We start from the raw sequence: 27,181 nt of genomic DNA, 5'->3' as shown, positions 1-27,181 counted from the left end.
AAAACGCAAAAAAAAACATGCCTTCAGCAGTGTGCCTTACTCTTGATAATAGAAATGACGTTGGACGTCTTGCGTCTGATGCAATAAGGTGTGCCGCATTTCTTCAGTTAATTTGTGGAGTCCTATACAAATCTCATCATATATTTGTTAAATAACTATCAAATGATCACACAGCATTCATTCACCCGAAACATCATTCCCATGAAAATACTTAAAGACATCCATTAACACATCTTCCTATTCATACATTCTACACATTGCGACAACGTTGGACACCTGCTTACTCCCAGTTGGCCAAGACTTGAGAGCGTGAAGGTTTTCCATTGTTTGCAAACTGCGGGCAATATTTTGGGAAAAAACCTTGAAATCAACATCTCTTAGTGTTTCTAGAGATTAATGAATGGACGGCAATTAAAACAACTTGTGTTTACTTGTTCACATAGTGGAGAATAGGTCAAAGTAGTTGGAAGGTTTACCGTGATATACAAGTCTAATGGGTTTAATAGGTCAGATTTTGGCGCATAAATCATCTGCTCTATCTACGAATTAGGGGCTTTTTGTTTAATTTTGTTTAATTCCAGAGTCGTGAAAATATCTCAATATTTTTTTATGATATAAATCTGTAAACGAGTGACGTAACACCTGACAATAAGTAGGATCGCCGCCACCCATGGAGGCCCGAAACACCAGAAGCGTTATAAGTGTGTTGCCCGTCTTTTGGTGGGTTAGGAATTTAAGGATTGTTGCGGATTGGTTAATTGTTTGAGTGAGAACCTCACTTAAACGACTAAAAACAACGCAAGCGTTGTTTCACGTCGGTTTTCTGTGAGTTCGTGGTATTCGAGCCAGCCCATTTGTACCGAAGCATGGCTCTCCCACTTAACATTAAAGGAGTTATTTATTTTATACATTAAAGGAGTTTATTTGGAGTTACGTAGGACCCCTTATTACATGGGACTCACAACTTAACTACTGAAAAGTGTGGGTTACATTACATATTAAGGCAAGACTATGTTATTGTATATTATGTTATAATTAATGTGGCAGATTATAATACCACTTATATGCAGTACAAAAACATAACAAACACTATACATTTTCTTATGAACCTCTATAAATAACATCTTTAGTGATATAATAACATTTTCTTTGAAAGATTACAATCAGACTCAAGCCCTCTGAACGCGTCGCTTGAGAATCATTAGATAAGTCATTTCCTCGAGATGACTTAACTTGTAACAATCTAATGTAAGATGTGTGAAGTTTATACGGTATTTAAATATATATTGTACATTGTAATAATCTTTATGTATGTTTGTCCGTAATTATTTGTAATCAAGCGCTGCTTTCTTTGATTTATTCGCTTTTCCTGATTGTGTGTTTCCTCTAGCATTACATGATTCTGAATTAAATGCTTGCAATAAAATAAATAATATGTCTCGTTAGTTGAGTGGACGCGACTTGCAACTGCTGAATAAAGGGTTTCGGACTCGATACGCAAATCACAACACATTATTCGATACTGCAAAAGTCTCGGTAGTAAGGAATCTGGAGAGGTTCGGTATTACATTTTTTTTGAGGTGGGGAAAATCATCTAATATTTTCTTTCGCATTGGGCGAGCGAGGGGAGTGTCAGACTCTTATTGACTAAAAGTCACCTCGTTCCTACTCCTGCTTTTCGCCCCAGTAACCCGCTAAGTAGTCCGCAACGCCCTATGACCTGCATGGTAAAAGTAACTTACACAAATTGCCAATACAAGATAGGTGTTATGTTCCATATGAAAACAGAACCTGTGATATTCCAATAGTATTCCTTAAAAACAACAATAAATCTACATCTGCCATTTAAAAACACATAATTTGCCCAACCGCACAACAATGACAGACCGTTTAGCAAACAAACAATAAAAGCACCTAATAAACAAATTAAAACAATATTTTAAACAAATGACTGTTTAACACCAGACAATATTTTAAAACGAATGCATAACGTAGTACATTACGCAACGTTCTTGAGAAATAAGCCACACACGTACATACGAAACTCCCATGCGTATAATTGTGGGAATAAGTCCCACGTCCCAGTTGTGGGATTGTAAAAAGTGACACAAAGTATCGTTCGATAATGTAATGCCTTGTGTAAGTGTGTTTTCAATCAATTGTTTTTTACGTGGTGTGTGTTTCAAGGTCAGTTGTATTTAATAAAAACAATAAAGACTAATTAAATAAGATTCAGATTAGTTCATGAGAGGTTCCGTACCATTTCTAGCTATGTTTTTTTATGGAGTCAGGAGCAAACAAGCAGACGGGTCACCTGATGGGAAGTGATCAGCCATGGACACCCGCTACACCAGAATAGTCACAGGTGCGTTGCCGGCTTTTTAAAAAGAAATACGATGTTTTCTTGAAGTTTTGAAAGTCGTATCACTCCGGAAATACCGCTAATATTATAAATGCAAAAATAAAATAATAAGTTTGTTTTCTTGTTTGTTACCCCTTTCTTTTTACTTTTATACAGTCTTGAAATGTGTAATTGGAACTACCAAGAAGAAAATAGACCTTTCATGGAGCCTTTCTTCATCAGAAGGATTTAACCAGAGACGGATATTTATAAAGTAGATTCTATGTACTTTTCAATAAGTAGTACTAGGAGTTTTTGAAAACTGAAAAATTGAGTAATAAGCCCAACTTGGAAACTGAACCTAAAACCTGTTTCTTGTCGAGCCTGCAACTACTAGACCAGTGAACCTAATTAAATGTAACTTACTCGTTTGTCTGTGAAGACCTATTTATCTATCTTATAGATTTTGGCTTAGATTCATCAGCATCATAATCATTCATAGGGCGTTAATTAATTCAGACTCCTCCGATGACCTCCAACATGGCAATTTTTTTTTCAGTGAGGAAAATCAACCAACTTTTTTCCCAGGCACTTCTCCTGCTTTTCGAGCCGGAGCCCCAGTAACCCGCTAGGCAGTCTGCAGCTCCGGTAAGGCAGTCCGCAAGGCAGTCCGCAGAGCGGCTCCCTGAGACGTAATCCGTAACCAAGAGTTGTATTGTGAACCTGTTTTTAACCTGTGGAGTTCATGCTCGTTCTTCTCCACATAAGAATCTACACTTTGGAACGAGCAAACTATAGGACAGACATTCTATTTAATATTATAATATTTGCTTTGACGTTCAAAAGTGTCTTCCTTTCTTGACTTTGACTTTTGAAATTGTGCTACCTAATTTTCTGGACCACTCACAAAAAAAGCTTTTGTAATAACCTATCCATTTGTAACTCAATTGATTATATTTATGTATGAAGATTATCGAATTTATCACGGAGTATCGTTCCACTTGTTCGCTTCTATTCATGCATTTGCACAGGTCAATAATTTAAATCAATCATAAATATTTAAAAGAAACATCTGGCAAGTACCTAATGTATCTATCTAAATTCAAATTTAAACTCGGAAAAGAAAAACTACTTCGTGTTTTTTTTATTCGTACTGTTTACAAAAACAGTACAATATTCTGCTTGATTCTGTTTTAAGATGGAGGAATTTTACGATTTTTTTTTAATTTGTAGTAATTCATTTATTTTAATAAATAAGATTTAGAAAATAGGTGAAGGTATTCTACATTGAGTAGATAGTAGATGTGAATGACCATAAATTTCGCCATTCACCAAGGGCTTTTTAACACCATCAAAACGACAAAATCCGATAATATTTTTTTATCAAAATGTCTTTGATAAAAAACGAACAAAACGAGTTTGTTTTTAATATTAATAAAAAAATAGTCTACATATTTACAAAATGACATTGAGATTTATTCTTAGCCTAGTAGCTTCCGAAGCTGATGTCGTGGACAGCTCGGGGTCCGTTGGCAGGGAGGGCATACTCCTTGAGGAGTTCATCTAACATGGAGAAGTGGTTCTTGGTAGGTTTTGGAACTGCGAACTGTTGTTGTTGAGGTTGGAATGGGTCATTGTAGTCCTGGAACTGAGGGGCAGGTCTGAAGTCCTGCTTCGGTTTCTGGTATTGTCTCCGTTGTGGCTGCTGTTGGTTAGGGTTGAAGAAGTTGTTCTCTTCTGGCACTGGAGCTGCGCCGGCGAAGAATGCGGGCTGGGAAATAAAGTTATAGTTGTTTAAGGTGTTTATTTATGGCAGTATCTTATGATAGTATTTTTGTGTGATCAGTATCGTGTGATGACGAGGTATCGCTCCAGTAGTGAGGAGACATGTACTGATCTTTTTTTTAGCCTCGACGGCGACATAGCCACTTACTACTATGATATATTATACTTATACTGTGTTCTAACTAAGATACATTTCATGCTTTGATTATGAATATGTTTAGATGGAGCTTCATCATACAATAACAAAAAAAAATACGTTTAAAAATTTCTTGCATGTGTGCGTGCGTATTTTTTTTATAGCGTGCATGACACGTAGTAATATCTAGGTGACACGATTGGTACTAATTTACGGGAAAATGCATTGCAGTAAACAGTTTACCGCAAATTTTTTAAAAGATTTTCCTGACCTGATTCTCCAGCTAGACATCAAAGATTTCATGTCATTAAGCAAATAAATTGCTGCTGAATACAGAACCCAACACACTTGCTACACCTAAACCTACTAAAAAAATTGAGAGTCTCCTTACCCTAGGAGGAGTAGGGCTTTGCTGAGGAGCAGGCCTGTACTGCGGCGCCTGTGTGGGAGACGGGACTCCAAACCGTTGCTGAGTCTGATGTACAGGGGGTCTGTACTGGGGCTGAGGAGGTGCCGAGTATTGGGGCTCAGGGGCAGGCTGGGGTCGGTACTGTGCGGGTTTTGGGGGGACTGGAGGGGGCCTGGGTGGAGGTGGGGCGGGGTCCTCGTAGTCGTAGTCTATCGCCTGAGCTGGGGCTGGCTGGTATTGGTTGCGGCGGGCCTGTGGAAGAGTTGAGGTGTTTTTGAGTATCAGCTCTAGGTAACTGCTTACAGTAATAGTCTAAAGGTTTGCCAATGGATTTTATGTTTAAAGAAATGAAATGATGATAATTTAATATTTTAAGGATTAACATGAACTCGTTGGTTATGTACTCAGAAGTGCAATTACAATTACGTTAGTTTTGGGCGAGATTCCCAGATCGCGTAAAGGATTATTGACACTTTTTGATGCTTTCTTTATTTTTTTAATAGTAGCTTGGTAGGTATGGCTTAGGATGGGACTCTTATTATAACTAGAGGCAAAGGCAACTATATCAAGCCTTCGGGTCTTATACATTGGTTAGGTATTATTTAAATCGAACACCAAACGAACCTGCTGAGGCTGTTGCTGCTGCTTTTGTCTCTGCCTCTCCTCTTTAGTTTCGTCGACGAGTGTAGGGGGCGCCACTGTGATGCCCTCACCGGCTGGCTGGAAACCATACTTGTTGGCTCCGTACTCGATCACACGGACCTGGAATGTATAGGTTAGTCATTTAACACATGGGCTGAATAAAGTACCTCATGGGAAGAATCTCGGAATTTGTGCTAATGTTGATCATTATTTTGAAAACTGTTAAAATAATTAGTCTTCCTACTGAGAAATTCGATAGCAATCTCATACATTTGCTAATTTCATTATATTTTCTTAACAATCTCTTGCAAACTAGAATTTACATGTATTGCTTTGTTTGTAAAATAAAAATCTATATTTAGTACAATGCACATAAAACAACTAGGACCCAAAACAACAATTTGTAGATCACACAAAGAGTTGCTCCACGCGGGAATTTTAACTACACGTTGGACGGCAGCGAGTTGCCCCACTACTACGCCAACCATGCAGTCAATTTTGCTTTCATTTTGTTTAATTTTGTACGGCAAACCATTTTCAGTTGACTGAGCTCCATTTTCAGTTGGGCGTTGAAACAAATTTTGACTTTTACATAAAAAATATATCATTACACACCTTGCCAGTATCATCCTTGTATCCGTATTTGCCTTTGACTTCTCCGTTGGGTGCCTTGGTCTCAATTTTGAACGATCCATCGGCAGCCTCGTATCCGTAAGTGTAGGACCCATCCTCATTGTGCCTGCAATGTATTACGTACATATGTAAATTTTTGATTCAATTAAATGTATGTAAATCCCCAAAAATGCAAAACACACACACACATTAGAGAAATAATAGTAAAGTAGAAACAAATAAAAGAAAAGTAAAAAAACATTTGTAAATCTTTAAAAGAGAGAGATTTCGAATTCAGATTGATTATTTATTACAGTCTTTAGAAATCGAATACCCTTCCCAAAATACGATAGGAAATTTAAAAATCGAGATAAAATTAGCAAAACATTACAGTCTAACTGCAATCTTATCACTTAATGATAGTATTACAGCTTCAATGTAATAAATAACTGGACAGAAACTTGTTTAGCACATTTAGGTATCTTAGACCTAAGCCTTGCCCAATAATACCTAGGTAGCCTAGACTAGGTAGAACAATAATCAAGGTTGTAGTGTTTCAACTGAGCTAGAAGGAAATGTAACCAACTTCGGGCTAGTTTAGTTTAAGAAGAACGAAAAGCTTACAATAACTTTGGTGGGAATAAATATGCTTCATAAGGAAGTTTTTCTGCCATATGTTACGAAGATGTTATTGCTTAGCTGTGAAACTATGTGACCGTTTTCACTAATACTAAGCTATGTACATATATAGCTGTGCGAGGAAGGTGCGCAGCGAGTATGCAATATAGGAAATAGCGTACTGAAAGTAGGGAAGCCATCCAAAGCACGCATCCATAGCACGCATCTTTCGGTAAAAGCACCATAAGTATTATGTGTGATATAAACAAATATATATTTAAATGTACAAAAAAAATATAATGAAACAGTTTGTTTACGTAACAAATTGAAGTCGACAGTGTTGACAATATAATATATTATTCCTTGAGAAGTATAATGAGGCATTGGAGAGAAAGCTAGTAGTTTGTAATTATATAGACCCTTATAATATAGGAGAAAGATAAAAACAGTTACATCCTCTTAAAAATATAGTACAAAAAACTCAAAAACAAATTAAAATTGAAACAAACGTGTCATTCAGTTGGTCTGCCAACAAATTCAGGTGATCCAGGAACACGGATCTGTATAGATAGCCTAGCGACGTTTCTCTACGGAACAAATGAAAATAAATCATTTTATATTGACTATAAACTTATTGTATTTGCTCTCCATATCATCTACTAGAGGTGGATTATTCCTAGAAAGCGCTCTAAGTAAGCACCTCATAGGCGCCCTTAATTTGTTTGTCGTCTCTGCCACCTTCTGGGCACGTGCGGCTACTGGGGCTTCTCAGTATCTTGACACCCTTAGGAATGATACGGCCCTGTCACCAACAGTTCGCCACCTGGACTATGAGCCCCTAAGTAAGGGGTTTGTTTTAACCTCCACGATATTAGGTAAGTATAGGATATCATTAGGTCACTGAAACCTTATTGAATTATGCTGTTCTTCCATCAATCACCGGTGTTAAAAAAAGGCAGTTAAGATGTACTTAACATTTAAATTAAGACCTGTATGTAATACCTACCTTAACGTGCAAATAAATATTTTGAGTTTGAGTTTGTTATTAAATTTTAACTAATTATGTAATTTCTTTCATGCAACCATGGTCAATTTTTATTTGAAATATACTCTTAATAAAAATTAAAAACCCAATAATATTTATCACGGGAAGCAATCTCGAGATTATGTCACATCTTTTAATAATACTATCTGCTACTCAAAACATACCAAATCTGACTGATTTCGAATATGAGATTAAGTGGGGGCTTGTGGATGCAGTGGCGAGCTGTCCTTCATCGTGAAGAGGACTAAAGGGGAGGTCTTTGTCCAGCAATGGACGTCTTTCGGCTGTTGATGCTGATGATGATGACATTACCTGTTTATTTGCTTGAGGATAGGCACGGGGGTGGTGGGCGGGGCTTTAGGCTCCGACGCGATGTACCGCGGCGCGCGCTCATCTTGGTACTGCGCGTGCGCACACGCCACTAGAGCCAGCACCGCCTGCACAGAAACGCACAGTCAATGGTGGTAATACTTTGGGAAAAAAGTAAATGTATAAGAAAGCTGATAGATGTACTCTGCTACTTAGCAAAGGTAATTCTGAATAATGTTTTTAGTAATGGCTTGGTTTAGAAAACTAAGAGTCCGAATCTTCTGTGATGTCTTTCTATACCTACATAATTATGTTTCGTTTAAGATTTGTGACATATTTTTGTCTTAGACATATTTTAAAATGACATTCACACGTTACTTTTCCTTTCCACTTCATCATAGTATTTCATCCTCCTAAGAATTACACATCACTCTCTACTAAGCTTATTAAGAATGTAAAATACAGCTGAACATAGTCGAGTTTTACGTATAGACATGACATTGACAATACAATTAAAATAAAAAGTAGCAACATATTATTAGAAACGCAGTGTAAAGCCACACTTTTGAAACGTATAAAAACGTATCAATTAAATTGTCTGCAGTAACTTGTGAAACGCACAAACCTTGACTCCTACACTTGTTATATTTAGTACAGTCATGTGTCAGGTTGGAGTAATTGTTGGTTGTGGTCTAATTCATAAACTGTAACGATAATCGTAAGTTGTTTGCAGTCGGGAATTCCGTGGTGCTTTCAATAATGGTTAAGAGATTGGTTATGTAGTGTTTAGAGTGGTAAATGTAGTAAAATGGATGGCATATAAAAATTAAATATGCTACGTTTAATAAAAAAAGAAACTTTTAGGCTTTCCTTGTGGTTTAAACTACTGTTTCTTTTAAAATGATGATCTTGAAAAAATATGTGCACTACGAAACAAAATTTCGATGTTAGTTAAGCTACGAAATGCTCATACTTCGATTGAGTTTCAAAAACTGAAATAAAATACTCTCAAAATAACTGTATTAAATATTATCGTATAAAAACATATCCTAAAACAAATTTCAGTTTAGACACTGTTATAACCGTTGTGTTTTCGTCAAGGTAGACAAATTTTTGTAATTATAGACTCGAGTAACCCGCTACATTCTCCACCTTAGCCCACACCCCAATGACGAAAGTTCACGCATAGATGGCTTAACGTGTCAAATATAGCGAGCACAACCAGTCTGTCACAACTGATCTAGACTTAGATCCAATGTATTAGTGCACTGCAATAATACACCTGTCCGTTGCAGTTGCTACATGTGTGCAGTTGCACAATGCAGTTGCTATGATGTATCGTGATTGGTTTGTTGTTTTGATAGGTGTGCGTGTACGCAGGTCTTTTGTTTTGACGTTGTATGAAGATTTTTATAAGGAGGTTTTACAATTCTGTATAAAGATTTGTTCTGGGGCCCTCATTTTTCTTTTTTTTTTGGAGGGGTGAAAATCTTCCCACCCTTTCACTCAAGCCTCAAAGAGGGGACTCAGCGACGCTATAACAGCGAGCCCATGTTTGGAGGCCCTTATGACGATATATTTTTTCTACAGTTGCTGATAACTTTCGAGCGCAAACTTTACGCGGAAAAAAAGGAACTGATTATTTGGAATTTTGTATTTTCTGAAATGTTATAAAAAATTGGTAAGTTTTTATTTTTGCCCCGTAGTTCGGGGGCGACGTATAAAATTGATACGGCGCTAGCAACGCTCCTAATAAGAATTCTATTATTTATAAACTTGATAAAATAAACTTTCAATCATAGATACATAAATTACAATGTACTTTGGTATTAGGTAACCTAATCTAACCAAAAAATCATTGGTTTTGTTAACCACAAAAACAATATCTATACAGCATGTTACAAAAACAATACATGTCTTTCGCAGTGTTACACAAAACCAATTTGTTGGTGTTACAACAATAGACTGATTAAATAAAAAGTCAGATGTTATCGGCTCAAACTATTATAGGTAACTTTTGATTAACTATTCGATTAATTTGATGCGGTAACCAATACAATCATTCATGTAATAGAGATATAACTGCTTAGGTAGGTCATTTATTTCATTTAAGTTACTCTAAAATACAGTGATTAAAAAAGCTCATTTCTACATTATTAACATTTAAATATTAAAGTTATTGTGTACCTTAGTACATCTAAATAAAGAAGCTTTTTGTTTAGAATGAAAATCACAGTTGAATCTAAAAATATTTATCTTAATACAAGAATACAATTAAAGCTTTAAACAGAGAGAAGTGGAAGGAGAGGAGGGAGGCCTTTGCCCTGCAGTGGAACGATCATGGCTGAAATCTAAAATCCAAAATCTAAGACTAAAATTAGCCAAATCGGTCCAGCCGTTCTCGAGTTTTAGCGAGACTAATTGATTTTTATATATATATAGAGATAATGCAACGATTAAATGCAAAAATCAAGTGAACGAGTCACGCATGACTTTTTAATGACTGAAATGTCGTGCGTGACTCTGACTGTCCTGCGTCCTACCTACAAAGGCAAGAATTTAAATAAAACTTTTTATTTCCTAGTGTAAAGGTGGACCAGTTATATTATAAATAAATTATAATACTGCACAAAGAGGCTAGGAAAGTAGTAGTTAGAGGCCACGGTCCGCTCACTGGCCACCAAGCAGAGAATCCAGTAAAACCACTCCGCCACGCCTTTGGGATTGCAAGGATTTTTAAATTTAATCCTTGTTGTCATTGTAACACTGTTCATATTCATTTAAATTGCTAATAAGGACTGGTTACATTGCAGCTTTGGTGTTATTTTTTATTAAAATTATTATTTGTTGGTATTCAATATTGAGACTTGTTACTGATATGTAAGCTTGATATTTGATTGTCATTGCAATGAAAGTATGCGGAAAGGTTACATGTTTCGATACAAGTGATCAGCCTTTGTTTGGCTATCAAGGTTAATAAATCGATATTGATATGAAATATCAATGCAATGTTAATTGATTTATGCTACGTAAAGGATATATGACAGATAATTGAAGTTTAATTTTAAGGTGACAAGTAAAATATAGCAAGATAAATGTTTCCACGCTACATGTATCTAAAATAACGATTTACTCGCGTAAATATACAGAGAAACTCTCGGCTCTACTAGTTTCGAGTCACAGAGGGATTCCGTGATTTTTAGTTAATTTTGTATGTCTCATGATAGTTATTATAAAAATAAAGGAAAATATAGTTAGTTTAACTGATATTTGACACAAAGGTACTTTAAAAGAGACAAGCTATCTTAAAAAAGCTCCGGAAAAGGATTTTAAGTTAAAAGAACCATTTTGAAGGCATAATTCGATAATGGACACTTGCACTTTTGTATATAGATGTGCAGTGTGTGTCGGCGGGCGCTAGCCCCGGTAGTGTGGTATGTCACAGGCTGATTTACAGCTCGCTGCCGTAACCTGACCATTGGCACTGCACTGCTAAATAAAATAACTCCCTGCGATTACTGGTTTTCGGAAACGAGTAAATAACAAAAGCTATGTACTTTTAAAACAGCTAATAATCTGATTCTTCATATTAATAGATTTTTTTATGATGGTATGAAATTGAATGATCACATTAGATTTTTTATTTAACTTTTTGGTGAAAATTACAGATGGCTCCCAAGTATCAGAAGATCTACTACATTCTGGAATAGTCTAGAAGTCTATTTGAAACTAAAGTACTGGTAGAAAACATGGTCCAAAGGGGAAGACACATCTTGTGTATATTAAATGATCGTGTATATTATACTATATGGACTGCAAGGTTGGCGCGGTAGCTAGGTCACCGGCTGCCGCACAATATGTAGCGGTTTCGATTCCCGCACGGTACAACTCTTTGAGTGATCCACAAATTGTTGTTTCGGGTCTGGTTTCTCGTGTATATGAACTTGTATGTTTCACGACACAGGAGAAAATCGTAATGTAATTAACGTAATAATGTTATTTACAGAGCAAAGCATTTTTTTTTAAAGAAATGATTTTGTTTAGAATTTGATGGCCCTTATGTTAAAAATCCCATATAATGCACCTTAAATGTTACCTATAACAAACAGTTAAACGAATCTTATCACTTATCTTTAAGTTTCGCAAATAGCCTGTTGAGTAGGAAACCACTTGCAGTGTTATATCAGAACCTAGTTCTAGTCTAGATGTCTAAAGTCTAGGACAACCACATTCAAATCGTAGGCGGCACTTACTACCTATTGTTGAAACAGTTATTGATTACAATATGGAATTATGGGGGAAAATAAAATCAGCTGAAAGTCTTACTGTTGGAAAGGGCTAAGTTAAGCAGAAGATAGTAACAGTTTAATAATAAAGATGGTACAGATGAACACTAATGGAAATTCCTCGATATATGAGGTAAAAAAAATTGCAACGTCACGCCTTTTATCCCCGAAGGGGTAGGCAAAGGTGTACATTACGGCACGTAACGGCACTATACAATGTACACCCAATTTTCGCCATTTGTGTTATAAGTCCCATGTCATAGGGGGTGAGCCTATTGCCATATACTCGATTCCCGGGTCGGGCAAAGTATTACTGGGCTATTTTCGGTTTTTCGAAAATTTCTTTAAGTCATAGCACGGAGTCTGGAATTGTGTAAAAAAATATTTGGATTATTTATGATGAAGCCATAAAAAAATACTTTTCTTCTTCTCATGAAAACGGAAATGACGTAACTGTTCACATTATGTACCTTTATGACATAATTATGGGATACTGGATATGTTCTGAATGTGTTAAAGTAATGAATGGTATTTGGTTGAAATGTTGATTGTAAAGTCTTGTATAGTATTAGATAGTGGATAGTAATGTGCAGGACTGCTGAGTCTTTTTTTTATAATATACTCCTGTTTTTAATAATTGCAAGTCGCTTATCGTGATCTATGTAATTTAAGTTAGATAGTTATTTCATCATGTAATGAAACATTTTAGGTAAAACTAATTTCTAACTGCTGTACTCAGAGACATTTAATGATTACTCAAACTACTCCTTAGTGACGATTTTGTTCCGAAAACAATTACTAAGGACTGGGTTAAGTAAACCATTAAATGACTCTGAGATCGGCGGTTAGTACTCATTAAATGCCTATGATATAGATAACGTCTACACATTTCACATCAAAGTTTTCATCTAACTAATTAAAAATGTTATCGTAATTGCACTAATTATTTCATCACACACGCGAAGACTTATCACACACTTTATTAACTTAATAACAAAGGAATCACTTAACTTCACTTGTCCATAACTTAAACTTTCACTTCATAACAAGAAAATTAAAAAAACAACACAAAACTGAAATAGAATAATTAGTGCACAGAACGTAAGGCTTAATTTAGAAATACAATGACGTAACGTTGTTGTGTTTAGAATTAATTTCGTATAATTTATGAAGTTAAATAACTCTTGGTTTAGAAACAAAGGCATAACTAACTCATTCTAATTATTTTAAAGACAATTTAAAATTCGTCAATTTGCGAAAATCTGTCAATTATAAAAACATTTGCAATCGACAGTTCCTAATTCAAATACACATTTTTTCTTTAGTAAAATGTCTATTCCAAATTAAAATGGCGGCTATTTGGGTTTGTTTTTTAATAAAAAAAAAAGAGGTTTTAATAAACAAGTAACGTACCAATCGCGTGAACGGTGTCATGTCGGCAAGTCGGAGGCGCGGCGCGGTTGCACCTCACTTTTATATCAAGTACAGGGCGAAACCTTTCACTGAATTTTATATATTACAACTTTAGGGGGTGCTAATATTATTAAACTCGTATCTAAACCAAAAACCAACGACCTAACTAAATACTAACACATATTTCAACCAAAATATACACAAAGAAAAACTTAAGTTAAAATACAATAAAACACTTCTGTTTCATAAACCACTCGCATTTCTTTACACAATTACGATTTATTTATATTGTTACCCATAAAAACACAATTTTCTGCCATTTTTATGGGTTTTATTGTGTTAGTATATAGGTATAAATATATAACATTGACCTTCTAGCTTGGTTCAGGTATTTGACAAGCCAATTTTGATACACAACCTTGGGAATAGTATTCAGTTATAGCTTGTTAATGTACATTGACACTGTATTAAGTTACTTCATGTACTATGAGCTTATAATTGCTTAGAATTTAGTGATCACAGTATTTTTTTACAACGAATGAATAAGAGATGATGACGGGGTATGATAATAAAAAATCTATTTAATAAAAATCTATCTAATAAATATAATAATGTATTTTTTTAAGGGAGGAAAATCATCTAATGACTTCTCCCGCCGTGGGTGAGGCCAGAGGGAGTGTCAGACTCTTACTGACTAAAAACCACCCCGTTCCAACTCCTGCTTGTCGAGTCGGTAAACCCGCTAGGTAATCCGCAGCTCCGGATCAGACATCAGCCCTACTGGGACTTCAATAATGTTAGAATATTTATAATCACACCTATATAATCGTATGGTATTCTTAATATAATGAGTTTTTTTTTCAGCATCGATTGGTATCATTTCTCTCTCGAATACCTGCGTCCTTACATTAGTCCGCTAGGTAATGAGAAAATATTAGACACGTATTTTTTTTATTTTGTTATATACCATAACAATACTTAGATAAAACCTAGAAGTGACGTCACACAATATTTCACATCGATATATCTTCGAAAGTATTTGTTTCCGTAAGAAAATAAAAATACGTGTCTAGTATTTTAACATTATCTACAAAACGGACATTAAAATAAAATTTAATCATATACCCTATTATCTAACAGTATCTAAGATATGTTAAGAGGGACTTAAGGGAATACACAATTGACATAGACCAGGGCAGTGGGCCAGCAGGCCTCTAGAGAACTTATATATACCGTTTAAATTGCAATCTATAACTTGTTGTATAGCGTGGAGATAATGGCAAACTCGCTCTTGTTGAGGAAACCTATAACCCATAATCCACCATGGGGAGCAAAAGTAATTTTCCCCCATAGCCCCAGAAAAGGTTAAAACACATTTTTTATATGCGTACTACTACTAATCTTATAATAGGAGGTAAGGGGGTCAACAGTGTAAGTGAACAAAAACTGTGCAGGCGCATGGGATCGCGCTTACTTCACTGCTGCAAGAACATGATTAATTTCACCTGTTTACATTACGTCAAGTAGGCCTGGCAGAGATATGTTTTCTTATTAATAAATGCTACTGCTGAGCAGGGAGTACATACTCTACTAGTTCGACTCCAGGGACAAGCAAAGTATCTAAATAAAAATATCGCTTTTCAAAATTCTCAGAAACATAAAGTCAAAGCATTTATTTCAAATAATCCTAAATCAGGCACTTTCAAAACGTCAGAATGAATTGTCTATCAGTCTGTCTGTCAGTGAAGTTAGGTGCTCGTACCAAAGTGTAGCTTCGAATGGAAAAGAACGAACAAGAAACTCTATATACAATCTGAAATTGTACTCAGTTCACTCCTGATTAGGTATATGGTAATCACCTAGCTGGCTTGTTGTCAAAATGTTGCTCAAAACTAGCTGTATACCAGAACTCGCGGTACACCAGAGGAAAAAATCTTTAGTTTATTCTAAAGATTTTTACAGTACACAGTACAGTTACTCTTTAAGTAAAGATTTTTCCCTCCTCTAACCGTGACATTAACCCAAAAGCACAAGCTAAACTTTCAGACCTAATAGACAAAGGCATTTAGCTACAGAATGCTAGATTTCAGTCTGTGTAGAGTCTAGACCAGCCCCGACATTGATGTGTGGGGCGTGGCGGTACTTTCTTCCGCGCCATGAAGGTTGTATGTCTCACGCAGTCACGTGTACAGCCCACAATATATATTATATATATGTTGCAGTCAAAACTCTTAACAAGTCAAAAGTACTATTGCAAAATCAGTTAAAAGTACACACACACACACACACACACAACTTCACGCCTTTTATCCCCGAAGGGGTAGGCAGACGAGCACATTAATGCCGCTATACAATGTATACCCACTTTTCACCATTTTATGTTGTAAGTCCCATGTAATAGGGGGTGAGCCTATTGCAATATCCTGGACACAATTCCAGATATCGTGCTACCACCGAGAAATTTTCGAAAATCCGAAAAAGCCCAGTAATACTTTGCCCGACACGGGAATCGAACCCGAGACCCCTTGTTCGGCAGTCGCTCTTGCGACCACTCGACCAACGAGGCTGTCTGTCAAAACTGATTTTGACTGAAAATTATTAAAAACCATTAGTAGGTACTTTTGACTGCAATTTTGCAGTCACTACGCTACGCTAACCTAACATTTTAAGGGATTTGACTGATACAACCAGTCAAAACTGTTTTTGACGGAATCTCATGGTTAAAAGTATTTTTAACCAACTCAATTGGGCAAAAGTACCTTTGACTGTTATTTTAGTCAAAAGTATTATTGACTAAAGCTTACGGTGAAAAGTATTTTTAATTGATTTTGCTAGTCAATAGTACTTTTGACTGGTTGAGGGTTTTGACTGCAACATATACAATGTATATCGTTGGAATGTTTATTGAAACTGTGTCTAAATTTAATTGTCTTCTTGTTTGTAGCGTGACTGTTCGGTTTGCAGTCCGGAAGCCCACTCGAGTTTGATGCCCGTGTCAGGGAAATTATGTTTCGGAAGTTGTTTGTTTAGTTTGAAATGTGAAATTGTGAGTGTCAGGCGGTGAGTATGTGAGTGGCTGGAAAGTGATGGACTATGATTTTTATACAAGGTTTTTTTTTAAGGCGGAAAAATCATCCAATGATCTCTCCTGCCGTGTCAAACTCTTACTGACTTAAAACCACCCCGTTCCTACTCCTGCTTTATGAGCCGGAGACCCGGTAAACCCGCTAGGTTGTCCCCAGCTCCGGATCAGGCATAAGCCCTACTGGGCCAGGCGGCAATCCTTGCTCTCCGTCCGCAGACCGGAGATCGTCACGCGTTTATACAAGGTTAAGGTCTATAATATGGCCTATTGAATAAATTACTCCTTCATTATTAACAAAATATTCTTCGCCTTCTATTTTTTTTTGCCACCACCTGAAAACTGCATCAAAATCGCCTTAAGTCTGAAAAATACTATCCTGAAAACTGCATCAAAATCGGACTGCACGGAGCAACTCTTTGTGTTATCCACAAAGTATTATATCGGGTCTGGGAGACATGTGTATGTGAACTTGTATGTTTGTAAACACACCCACGGCACAGGAGAAAACCATAGTGTGGAACAACGTTAACACATTAAACGCCATGGGGGCAAAAATGACCGGCGCTAACGATGGATTTGCATTCAACAGATTTATGTTGACAGTCAAAGTCTCAAAAAATATACAAAAAGATTACTTAATACTGAGTGAAGTATCTTCAAGCTAAAACTCACACACGCTCAATTACAACATGCTCATTAAAATATCAAAACACTAACAATTGCACATATCTTCGCTCGCTTCCTCTGTAAGCTAATGAGATTTGTTTCCTGACTCGTACATTACGTTGGCATCGACCTGATCGCATATTCATCGTAGGTCCTACCTCCTAGTACTACCTAATTGGTAACAGTTACCGGTAACAATGTATAAAGGTTTACTTTCATATTACATTTAAAATAACTCGTGCGCGACAAAGTCAGAGCAGTACCCTTAGTATAAGTTTGCTTTACGTTTAAATTAATCGAAACGAGACCGTGTCCGGCGCTCTGATTGGCCAGCGCGAATGAACTAACCAATCAGAACGCCGAACGCGCTCTCGTTTCGTTTTCATTCAACACAAAAAAAAGTTAACTCGTACTAAGGGTTCTGAGCGAATATAGCACAGTAGAATAATTACGAAACAAATAATATCTAATAATAGTCGTTTATCGATATGTACCTATGATATTTAATTAACAATTGATACTATTACTAATAAGTTTTATAAATTAAATTATGAAAGGACGTTGAAAAACGCGGATGTAGGTAATGTCATTCAGACATGACTGGGACACAAAAATGCCAGCGGTACCTAATTTATGTATGCAATTCGGGTCGCAATTCGTATCTTGGTTAAAACCACGATGTAGGGGCGATGCACCAGCGCACATTTTTAATTAATTGTGGGATAGCCATGCTTCGGCACGAATGGGCCGGCTCGACCGGAGTGATACCACGACCTCACAGAAAACTGACGTGAAACAACACTTGCGTTGTGTTTGTTGTGTGAGTGAGGTTACCGGAGGCCCAATCAATCGTCTATGGGCGGAGGCGATTGCTTATCATCAGGTGAAACGTCTGCTCGTTTCATAAAAAAAAAGTTCTTGTAATGCTTGTCGCACAGGTAATTCTAAAAATATTTACTTGGCTTCGAAATTTATGTCAAAAATCGAACCTAAGCTCTCAAATTCTGAATCACTCGACTACCCAGTTTAAATGACAATATTTACAACTTCCTACAATACAAAAAGAAAATGCCGCTATAAAAATACTTCATTCATGACAAGGAATTATGAAACCGCTGTATAATCTGTGCGGCCTTGCCTCATTTTCTCCGGCAGCTCTACTTTATACGGACCAAATGGCACAGAGGTGCTGTGCTCGCTTTCTGAGCTCATGGTCATGGGTTCATAAACAATTGGTTGATGTTTTTTTTACTTCCGACTAAAGACATGTTTGTTAAAGTGGTTTGTAAATTAGTAAATTAATATTTTACTGTTTTGATGAACTATTTTATTTATTTACTCGTATCATATATAATACAAACTATTATAATTACAAGTAATTTACAAAGTCTATGAAAATAAGTATTAAATTAAATTAAATTTCTTTCTCTTTAAACCCTAAGGTTGACTGGTAGAGAATGCCATACGGAATTAAGTATTTTATGTACCATTATTTTATTGTATTATATACATTAAAGATTAAATAAATAAATAGTATTTCCGATGGATTTTCTGTTAAAGTGGATGTTATATTATACCTTGTCCTCATATGCCCCCTATTCCATAAACAAACATAAATACATACAAACATAATACAAAGGTGCATATCGTCGTTAAAAAGTTTAATATGGTTTCCCAAACAGTTCAACTTTAGACTTTAGACTTTAGATACCTAAGTGCATAAGCACAAGCAACAAAATAGAATAAGCTAATACTGTGGCCATCAAACCAAAACGTATGACATCCATACTTAACCTTGTTAGGACTCCACCAAGCCCTGAATACCGAACTTCTTTGTGGCATAGAATTCGTGTCTAACCAAAAACATAAACAAAATGTTTATTTATTTAGACTTAACACAGAATAATTTGGTGAATCTCTCTGTATTTGGTGTTAGATGGTCGGTAACATGGACAATAATTAAGTGGTATTTAGGATTGATTACATTTTAAAGTAAACTTGGTAAATAACGGTGAATGAAAACATTTTAATGTGTGCCCAAAGTAAATTAGCCATCTGCTGACATTTTGATTAGCAAAGAAGTTAATTATTAGCTCTATATAGGTATATTATACTATCATTTTCAAAGAAGTTGAACAAATAGGTGTAGACAATGGGTACAAGTAGTGGTGGAAATTGGACGTAGGTAACGCCACAATCTCCCTAAACCGATGCAACTCCTGTAAGTCAGGATCTACAGTAGATACAACCATGAAAACACCGGAACACTGAAGCCCAACGCGTCCCGAGGAAGTGAATGACTGTCTTGGATCCCACAACCAAATAAATCAGAAGAAATTTAGACGTAAGTGTGTATAATTATAACTTACAGCTACTCTCTTTAATTTTTTAATTGATTATATGTTATCTTTCACCCAGAAAATTAGTTAAGTACCTATAGGTTCCAAAGGGGCAGGTTTGCGATAACTAATGCATTGTTATATATTTTTAACTTCTCTTTCAGTTGTCATAATAATAAAATTATGACGTAATATCACCACCAACATAGCAACGGGCATTAAATCACAAGAACAGCATTTGTCTGCATTCCTTCAGATAAGATTATACCAATTAGGAGCTGATGAAGGTTACAGCTGTGTGAGGAGTTATCTAGCATCAGCCGCCAGAGAATGTACACGTAATTAGCATTTTTATGTGCACCGCAACGAAATATATAATACTTTGTGTGAATACCACGCCAAGGATTTTGGGTATTGTTCGTAATTTATTAGTTTTAAAACTCAGATCGGACTAACCCAGTTGGCTGCATTTTTACGAGGTGACAAACCTTGTTGAACACAACCCGCAGCTCGATTCTACTTAACTAAACGCCACAAGAATCCTTATTTTTACGTGCATAGGTTAAAATATGGGAGGGCGCATTATTAACCGGTAATTATTTTATTCAAAGAGGAAACGGAAAGCACAGTAGGGTAGAAAACAAGATAATCTTAAGTTCCTTTTTTATCGAGTAACTACATTTATTGAGAACAAATTACTTATTCAAAAAATCTCAAAGACGATAATTCAGTAAGACATTGAACTCTAAAAAATCCTTTTTTGAGGGGGAAATCTCCCACTTTGGGCGACGCGTGAGTGTCAGACTCTTACTGACTACAAACCAACCTGTTCCTACTCCTGCTTTTCGAGCCGGAGCCCCGGTAAACCCGCTAGGCAGACCGCAGCTCCCGCTATACAGTACGTTATTATACTTGTTGTTTAAAAGCTTGATGAAAATTATATATTTACTATGATTATGGTATTGTAAATAAATAACTAAATATGAATAGTGTTGATACAGTAAAGCTGCCCACCTCAGCAGGCCTGCATTCTTTGCACAAAGGTCACCGATCAGGGCGGTTGTACAGTTGCACTGACTCAATCACTTCAAATTAGTTTACATATCTTTGTAAAGAAAATTACTGGAACTAACTGTCTTGTTTATTATATTAAAATCCAGTTTTCAAATATTTTTCCTGTAATAAAATAAGTTGGGAAACGAATCTGATTCGTTGTTGATACTGAACGTCACTCCTTTTATTCCCGTAGGGTTAGGCAGAGGTGCATATAACGGCGCGTTATACCGCTATACAATGTACACGCACTTTTAACCATTTGTAATAGGTGGTGAGCCTATTGGCATATACTGGGCCCAATTGTAGATTCTGTGCTACTACTGAGAAATTTTCGAAAAACCGAAAAAAGCCCAGTAGTACTTTGCCCGACCCGGTAACTGAACCCCTTGTCCGGCAGTCGCACTTGCGAACACTCGATCAACGATGCAGTCTTATATTTATAATCCACCCAATACAACCGTTAACTCACTCGCTCGCTAGATGGCGTTGTAAGTCATGTCATTGCAAATTGCAACTGCCTTATAACTAAGTTGCATATAAGTGAAACCAGTTTGGTAACTGCAAGTTGTGAACTTAATACCTTTACTTGACCAGGAAGTGAATATGACCTTGCCAGTACTTTCATATGTGTCACGGTTAAGTTAAAAGCTGTCAGTGAACTTAAGTTACGTTTAAGTTAAAGCTAAGTAAGTTATGAAAGAGATTATGTTGTGATTTCAATTTATGTGCATGCATATGTATAGTCACATGGTTGTAAGTGCAAATGACAAGTGGAAAGGTTTCGGGTTCAATTTTCCTACTTAATCGGAATATGTTTCACAAAATTAGCTTAGTTTTAACTTGGGTATTTATATTGTCTGTATGTTTGAGAGTACTTAATAATTCTTATTACAGTGTAGAATTGAATAGAAAGAACCTTATTTGAAATAAACCTCAACGTAATCGGTGTACATACAAATACCGCAAAAAAACATACGGCCGAATTGAAAACCTCCTTTTTGGGAAGTCGGTTAAAAATATTAAAATTTATCAAGATGGATAACTACATAATCATCTCTGGTTTAACTATGTAATCACTTAATCACAACTTAAGTTACACCTTGTTAGGTTTTATTGCTCTTGTTATACAACTTATCTTTTTATGTGTTACTTAGTTAGGAGATTCAGGTTTAATTGCCCATCTTAAACGTACAGACAAAAATATATAATAATGTTAATGTAAAAGTATGTTCTGAAGATAATCTGTATGAATTCATCTAAATTGATATAATAAACAAGAATGCGTCTAATAATGTGGCTAGGAACTGTATACTTAATTAACAAGAAATAATTTTGCAATGACACGCTTTTTGTCCCCATAGGGGTAGGTAGAGACTGCACATTACTGCGCGTAATGCCACTGTACAGGCAATTTTCACAATTTGTGTTATAAGTTCCATGTAATAGGGGATGAGCCTATTGTCATATACATGGCACGATTCCAAACTCCGTGCTACTACTGAGAAATATTCCTAAAAACCTTAAAAAAGTTAGTAATACTTTGGCCGACCAGGGAATCGAAACCCGAGACCTCTTGCCCGGTAGTCGTACTTGCGACTACTCGATTAACGAGGCAGTTAGCTTATTGTGATTATAACACAAAAAGGTATTAATTAACTAAGCCGGAGTAGGAAGTAGAAATAGATTACCTATACCTAGTTTTTTACACACATCGATCTAATTTTTTGTCTGACTAATTCTTACCTAGACCTATCTGTATAGGATATAATATATTATCTAGATAACACTATAAACTTGTTTGCAGTAAGCAGAGTTCGTCATACTTATGTTTTGTTTTTATTGAAGCATTGAAAAGCTCGTGGTTTAGTGATTAGCGATCAGAAATAGAATTACTTGTCAATCTATTGCACATGTAGCTACTGGATCAATTAAATATGGACAGTTTTAAAAATATCAATTTTTTACTGGTCGGGAGAAGTATTACTGGCTTTTTATCGGTTTTTTTTAAATTTACCTGTAGTGAGACTGGGAAGTGCCTGGTATATGGCAATAGACATGGGACTTACAACATAAATTGTAAAGAGTGGGTGTACATTGTAAATTACGTGCCATTTTGTGCACCTCTGCCTACCCCTTCGGGTACTAAAGGCGTGACATAAGTTTTTAAATTGACATGATCACTAACACTAACATTAGAACTTGAGACGGGATATTTACCACGTTTATTTATGTCTATGAGTTTCCGATATTTCGGCAACTCAAGCAAGTTGCAAGCGCTATGATCATGAAATATCGGAAACTCATAGACATAAATAAACATGGTAAATATCCCGTCTTAAGATCTAATGTTAAAGGCGATACAATAATAAAAAGTTTTAAAGAAAATATTTACAAATCAGTAATGAGATTCAGTAGGACCCCGTGGTAGTACTTATCTAAATAACACAACAACAGCCTAAAGGCAATTGACATTTTGGAAGCATTATTACCTACTGAATATCATATTCATGAGTTTGGGACGGGCGAGGACATCAAAGAGGACTTGATTATGGTCTAGAGGCACAGCTTCACATCAACCTATACAGTCCAGTATAACTTGACCGTCGAATGTGCGCAAAGAGCATACAAAGCGGGGTTATGGTAAACTGGTTGTTATTACCATCGTAATGACATTACTGACAGTTACATGGTAAGCTATCAGTTCACAAGGAAGTGACATTTTACTCGGCATGTGTGTATGGCTTCATTTTAATGTCTACAGAGTAGATGTGTGACAGAGGATTTTATTGATTGTCGCTCTGCGATTTGTGCAGCTTTGAGGTAGTGTGTTATTAAAGAAAACATTCTATAGAAACAAGATGATGAAATTGTGGTTCTGCTTATGTTAAGAAAAATATCAAAAAAATACAGCAATTTTTTCAATGTACATTGAGTATTTTTATCCAGTCGATGTCTGTATCATGACCATGTGTGAAAACCCACTCTCACATAAGCCACTATTACTTAAATCTTGTCGCGAACCTACTGCCGCCGTCGTCGACGTCATTCGACGGTAGGGGATTTGCGTACCCCACTTTGGGAAACTTTGCCCTACATATTATGAGGAGAATTTTTTTCTGAAAATACCAACTGGCGAACTGCTAAATCAAATAATATTTTTTATGGACTACAAGAGTAAACAGATCACTTAATGGCAATCAACCGGTGCTACCCATAAACACTTGCAAAACTAAAAGAGTTACAACTGCGTTGCCGCAGCCACGGCTTTTAGCCTTCTACAACAAAATCTCTGTCCCTACACTTCTCTATGCACACATGCAGGGTGTGGTCGGCATTACGCGACGAATTTGTATCGAGTCATTGCTCGAGTTTAGAGGTCTTGTCGACCTTAGCAGTTAGCCGATTAGTTATACATAGCCTATTTACTTATTTATTAACTATTAAAGACTTTATTAAGGCCATTTTGGATTGCCAAATGTATTTGCATGTTGCAAGTACCTAATTTAAAGTTAACATGTTACAATGTATTTCAAAAGTTTTGAATAGAAATGCAACGTGAAAGAACGCTTGCGTTGCGTTTCGTTGTGTGAGTCAGGTTACCGGAGGCCCGATCCCCCTTCCCAATCTTCCCAATCACCGATTCCCCAAAAACTCTTAAATTCCTAATCCCTAAAAGGCCGGCAACGCACTTGTAACGCCTCTGGTGTTTCTGTGTTGATAGCTTACCACAAGATGATTTGTCTGTTCGTTTACCGGATTATACCATCGAAAAATTATCGCCTCAACTTTCATAAATAAGGATATAAGGATATTTTATCTGCATATGATAGATTTTACTAATTAATTGACTAGCGAGATAATATTAAAAACTTAAAGTCTGAAAATTATAAGATTTGGGAACTATATTTTCTCTCCCTCTATCACCATGAACATTTTATCAACGCACAATCAAAAATGGGGCACCTGCAGCAAAAAATACCAACGCACCTCCCATATAAGGTTGAATATCAATTGAACAAGAACTTTTCGGAAGTATTTATCATAATAACTGTCCAAAACGATGGAAATACGTTCTTTTAAAAGGCCAAACGAAATAAACATTAATTATTTTATTACTGCCTTTTCAACTCGGATGTAATTATAAAAGTATTTACATTTTTTTATGAATATATCGTTAAAATACTCATAACACTTAATGCCGTACGCGGAGACATTTAATGACTACTTAAACTATTCCTTAGTAACGATTTTGTTCCGAAAACAATTATAACTGGATTCAGTAACCATTAAATGACTGAGTGCGGCGGATAATCATTCTCTATAATTTCAGATCACTTAAATATTGTATTTATATAATAACAGTCATAAAACGTCTCGACGGTTCGGGACTGATCGTTCCCTAGATGGGAAATTTTATTCGATTTTTTTAATACCTATAGTCAAAACCAGGCAGTACCTAAATTCACCCTTTAAATGACCATCTGTTTATCCCATAAACAATATGGATTTCTTCTATTTATCTATTTCAGTAGCCTTTTTTGAGTAGTAGAAATCATCCCATGACTTCTTCCGCCATGGGTACAGAAAAAGGAAGTTTCATACTGACTGAAAACTACCCCATTTCTACCCTGCTTCGAGCCGCTACCCTGGTAACTTGCTATGTCTTCCGTTACTCCGGCTAGCAAAACAATATCTTGAAATAAATTTTACACACATCACAGGATTAGCTTGAATATTTAGAATTATAGTCTGAATCTTGCTTAAAATATAATTAACCCATAACTTTTATTCCTAAATTCAAATGCAAAGTTAGTGCATATTGCAACCTATGTACTTGTATGTACCTAAGTAGTAACTCGAGGCGGCCTTGCGACTCACTCTTGACATTTCGACGACATTATGCAACAGTGAAGCAGTCAATGGATTGACATTAAATCTGCTCTAGTTATTACTGGATATTATAATTGATGTTTGTAATCACTTAATCGGTCTTTTAAGATGACATTCTTTGATAGTAAGGACTGCTTTTCTACCAGAAATGTGCTATGCAGCTATGCTGTGAGGACATAATAGCTAAGCTGTGAAACTATAATATATGACCGACTCCACTAATACCAAGCTATGTAGCTGTGCGAGGAAGATGCGCAGCTCGGTTAAGCGATGTATCGATATTAGCCATCTATAGCAGACATCTATCGCTCGCATCCATAGCACGCATCTACACTGTAAACATCTGTATAACACATGTATCTTTCCATATAAAAAAAAACATAGTTTAGCTGAGTCCGTTTCCAGCAGTGCTAAGCTATGTCTCTGCAATGAGTGTGTGCTGCACATTACGTGTTTTAATCACGGATATAAAAGGATATTTTGAGTGAATCATAAAGCTTAAAAGTTATTCATAATTACATAATAGAATTACCAATCTAGGAATTGAATCTAAATCCCAAGCAGTGGCTTGCAGTGTATGCCAAAATTTTACCCGGATAGAGAACTTACTACGAAACTTTTGGTTGTTCGAAAATATGAAACAAAAACTAAAAATAAACAGATACAGGACAAAATTCCAATCACACTTTAATCACTGCAATATACATACATATAAATACATTATATTTGGTATGACTAAGGCCGCCTGCTCACAAGCCGGATGTGTATGCCGCCCACTGAATTTCCTCTCAACACTTGAATTACCGGATTGTGAACGCCTTTATATAATTTATTGAATTACTTCCCAAAATATGTACAACGTCACTTTGTAAAGGTACTGAGTAAATAATAACTAGCTGTCACCTCAGAAATCATTTTGGATTTTAGGTCTGTTTGTGTGCCTACACAGTTTTAGGAAAACTGACGTTATTTCAATGTTTAAGGTTTGTACTGGATTGGGCATTGAGTAAAAATGTACTAAGAGAGCTAGGAATGCTATGTAGTAATCTACATCACCTTATTAGCTTATAATTTCCTCCGATTAACTTAATAAGAAGCGATCCTATTGCTACATATCAGGCATTATTCCAGACTACACAACATTGCATATCAAAGTCAAATAATTGGATCGGCCCGGGAATCGAACCTAATACTCAACCAATGAGGCTTTTTTTAGGAGAAGAAAATCATCCAATAACTTCTCTCGCCATGGGCGAGGCGAGAGAGAGTGTCAGACTCTTACTGACTAAAAACCATCCCGTTCCTAATCCTGCTTTTCGAGTCGGAGCCCCGGTAGTCTGCAGCTCCGAAACCAATGAGTCGTATATCGTAATACTAACAAAGATAAGATCAATATCATTAAATTCAGTATGCACAATACCCATACCAACTGCTCTGAATTGCACTCACCCATTTCCGATTTGATCATGTGCATAATAAGTAGGTACCTACCTACTGTATACTGTAACTAGTGCACTTTCTCTGTGACAATAAAATAAAACACTCTATA

The 27,181-nt window shown here is 36.1% G+C and overlaps 1 protein-coding gene across 2 annotated transcripts; it reads right to left on the bottom strand.

Annotated features, from left to right (window-relative positions):
- Positions 1-3,706: 3,706 nt before the first annotated feature.
- LOC118265573 (DNA translocase FtsK) lies at positions 3,707-13,775 on the bottom strand. 2 transcript variants are annotated; one of them, XM_050705919.1, is made up of 7 exons: positions 13,597-13,775; positions 7,901-8,025; positions 7,053-7,130; positions 5,929-6,052; positions 5,296-5,433; positions 4,654-4,923; positions 3,707-4,112 (listed from the first exon to the last, which is right to left on the bottom strand). In XM_050705919.1, exons 1-7 carry the CDS (start codon positions 13,615-13,617, stop codon positions 3,828-3,830), a joined length of 1,041 nt encoding a protein of 346 aa, XP_050561876.1. In that variant the 5' UTR covers positions 13,618-13,775; the 3' UTR covers positions 3,707-3,827. The 2 variants fall into 2 exon arrangements, with proteins under 2 accessions (XP_050561876.1, XP_050561877.1); XM_050705920.1 differs by lacking the exon at positions 7,053-7,130 and having other exon boundaries at positions 13,597-13,769.
- Positions 13,776-27,181: the final 13,406 nt, after the last annotated feature.

Source organism: Spodoptera frugiperda, chromosome 28 (genome assembly GCF_023101765.2).
Source record: "Spodoptera frugiperda isolate SF20-4 chromosome 28, AGI-APGP_CSIRO_Sfru_2.0, whole genome shotgun sequence".
Taxonomy (NCBI): domain Eukaryota; kingdom Metazoa; phylum Arthropoda; class Insecta; order Lepidoptera; family Noctuidae; genus Spodoptera; species Spodoptera frugiperda.
Note: the sequence above shows the minus strand (reverse complement) of the source record. Positions and strands in the feature narration are given on the sequence as shown.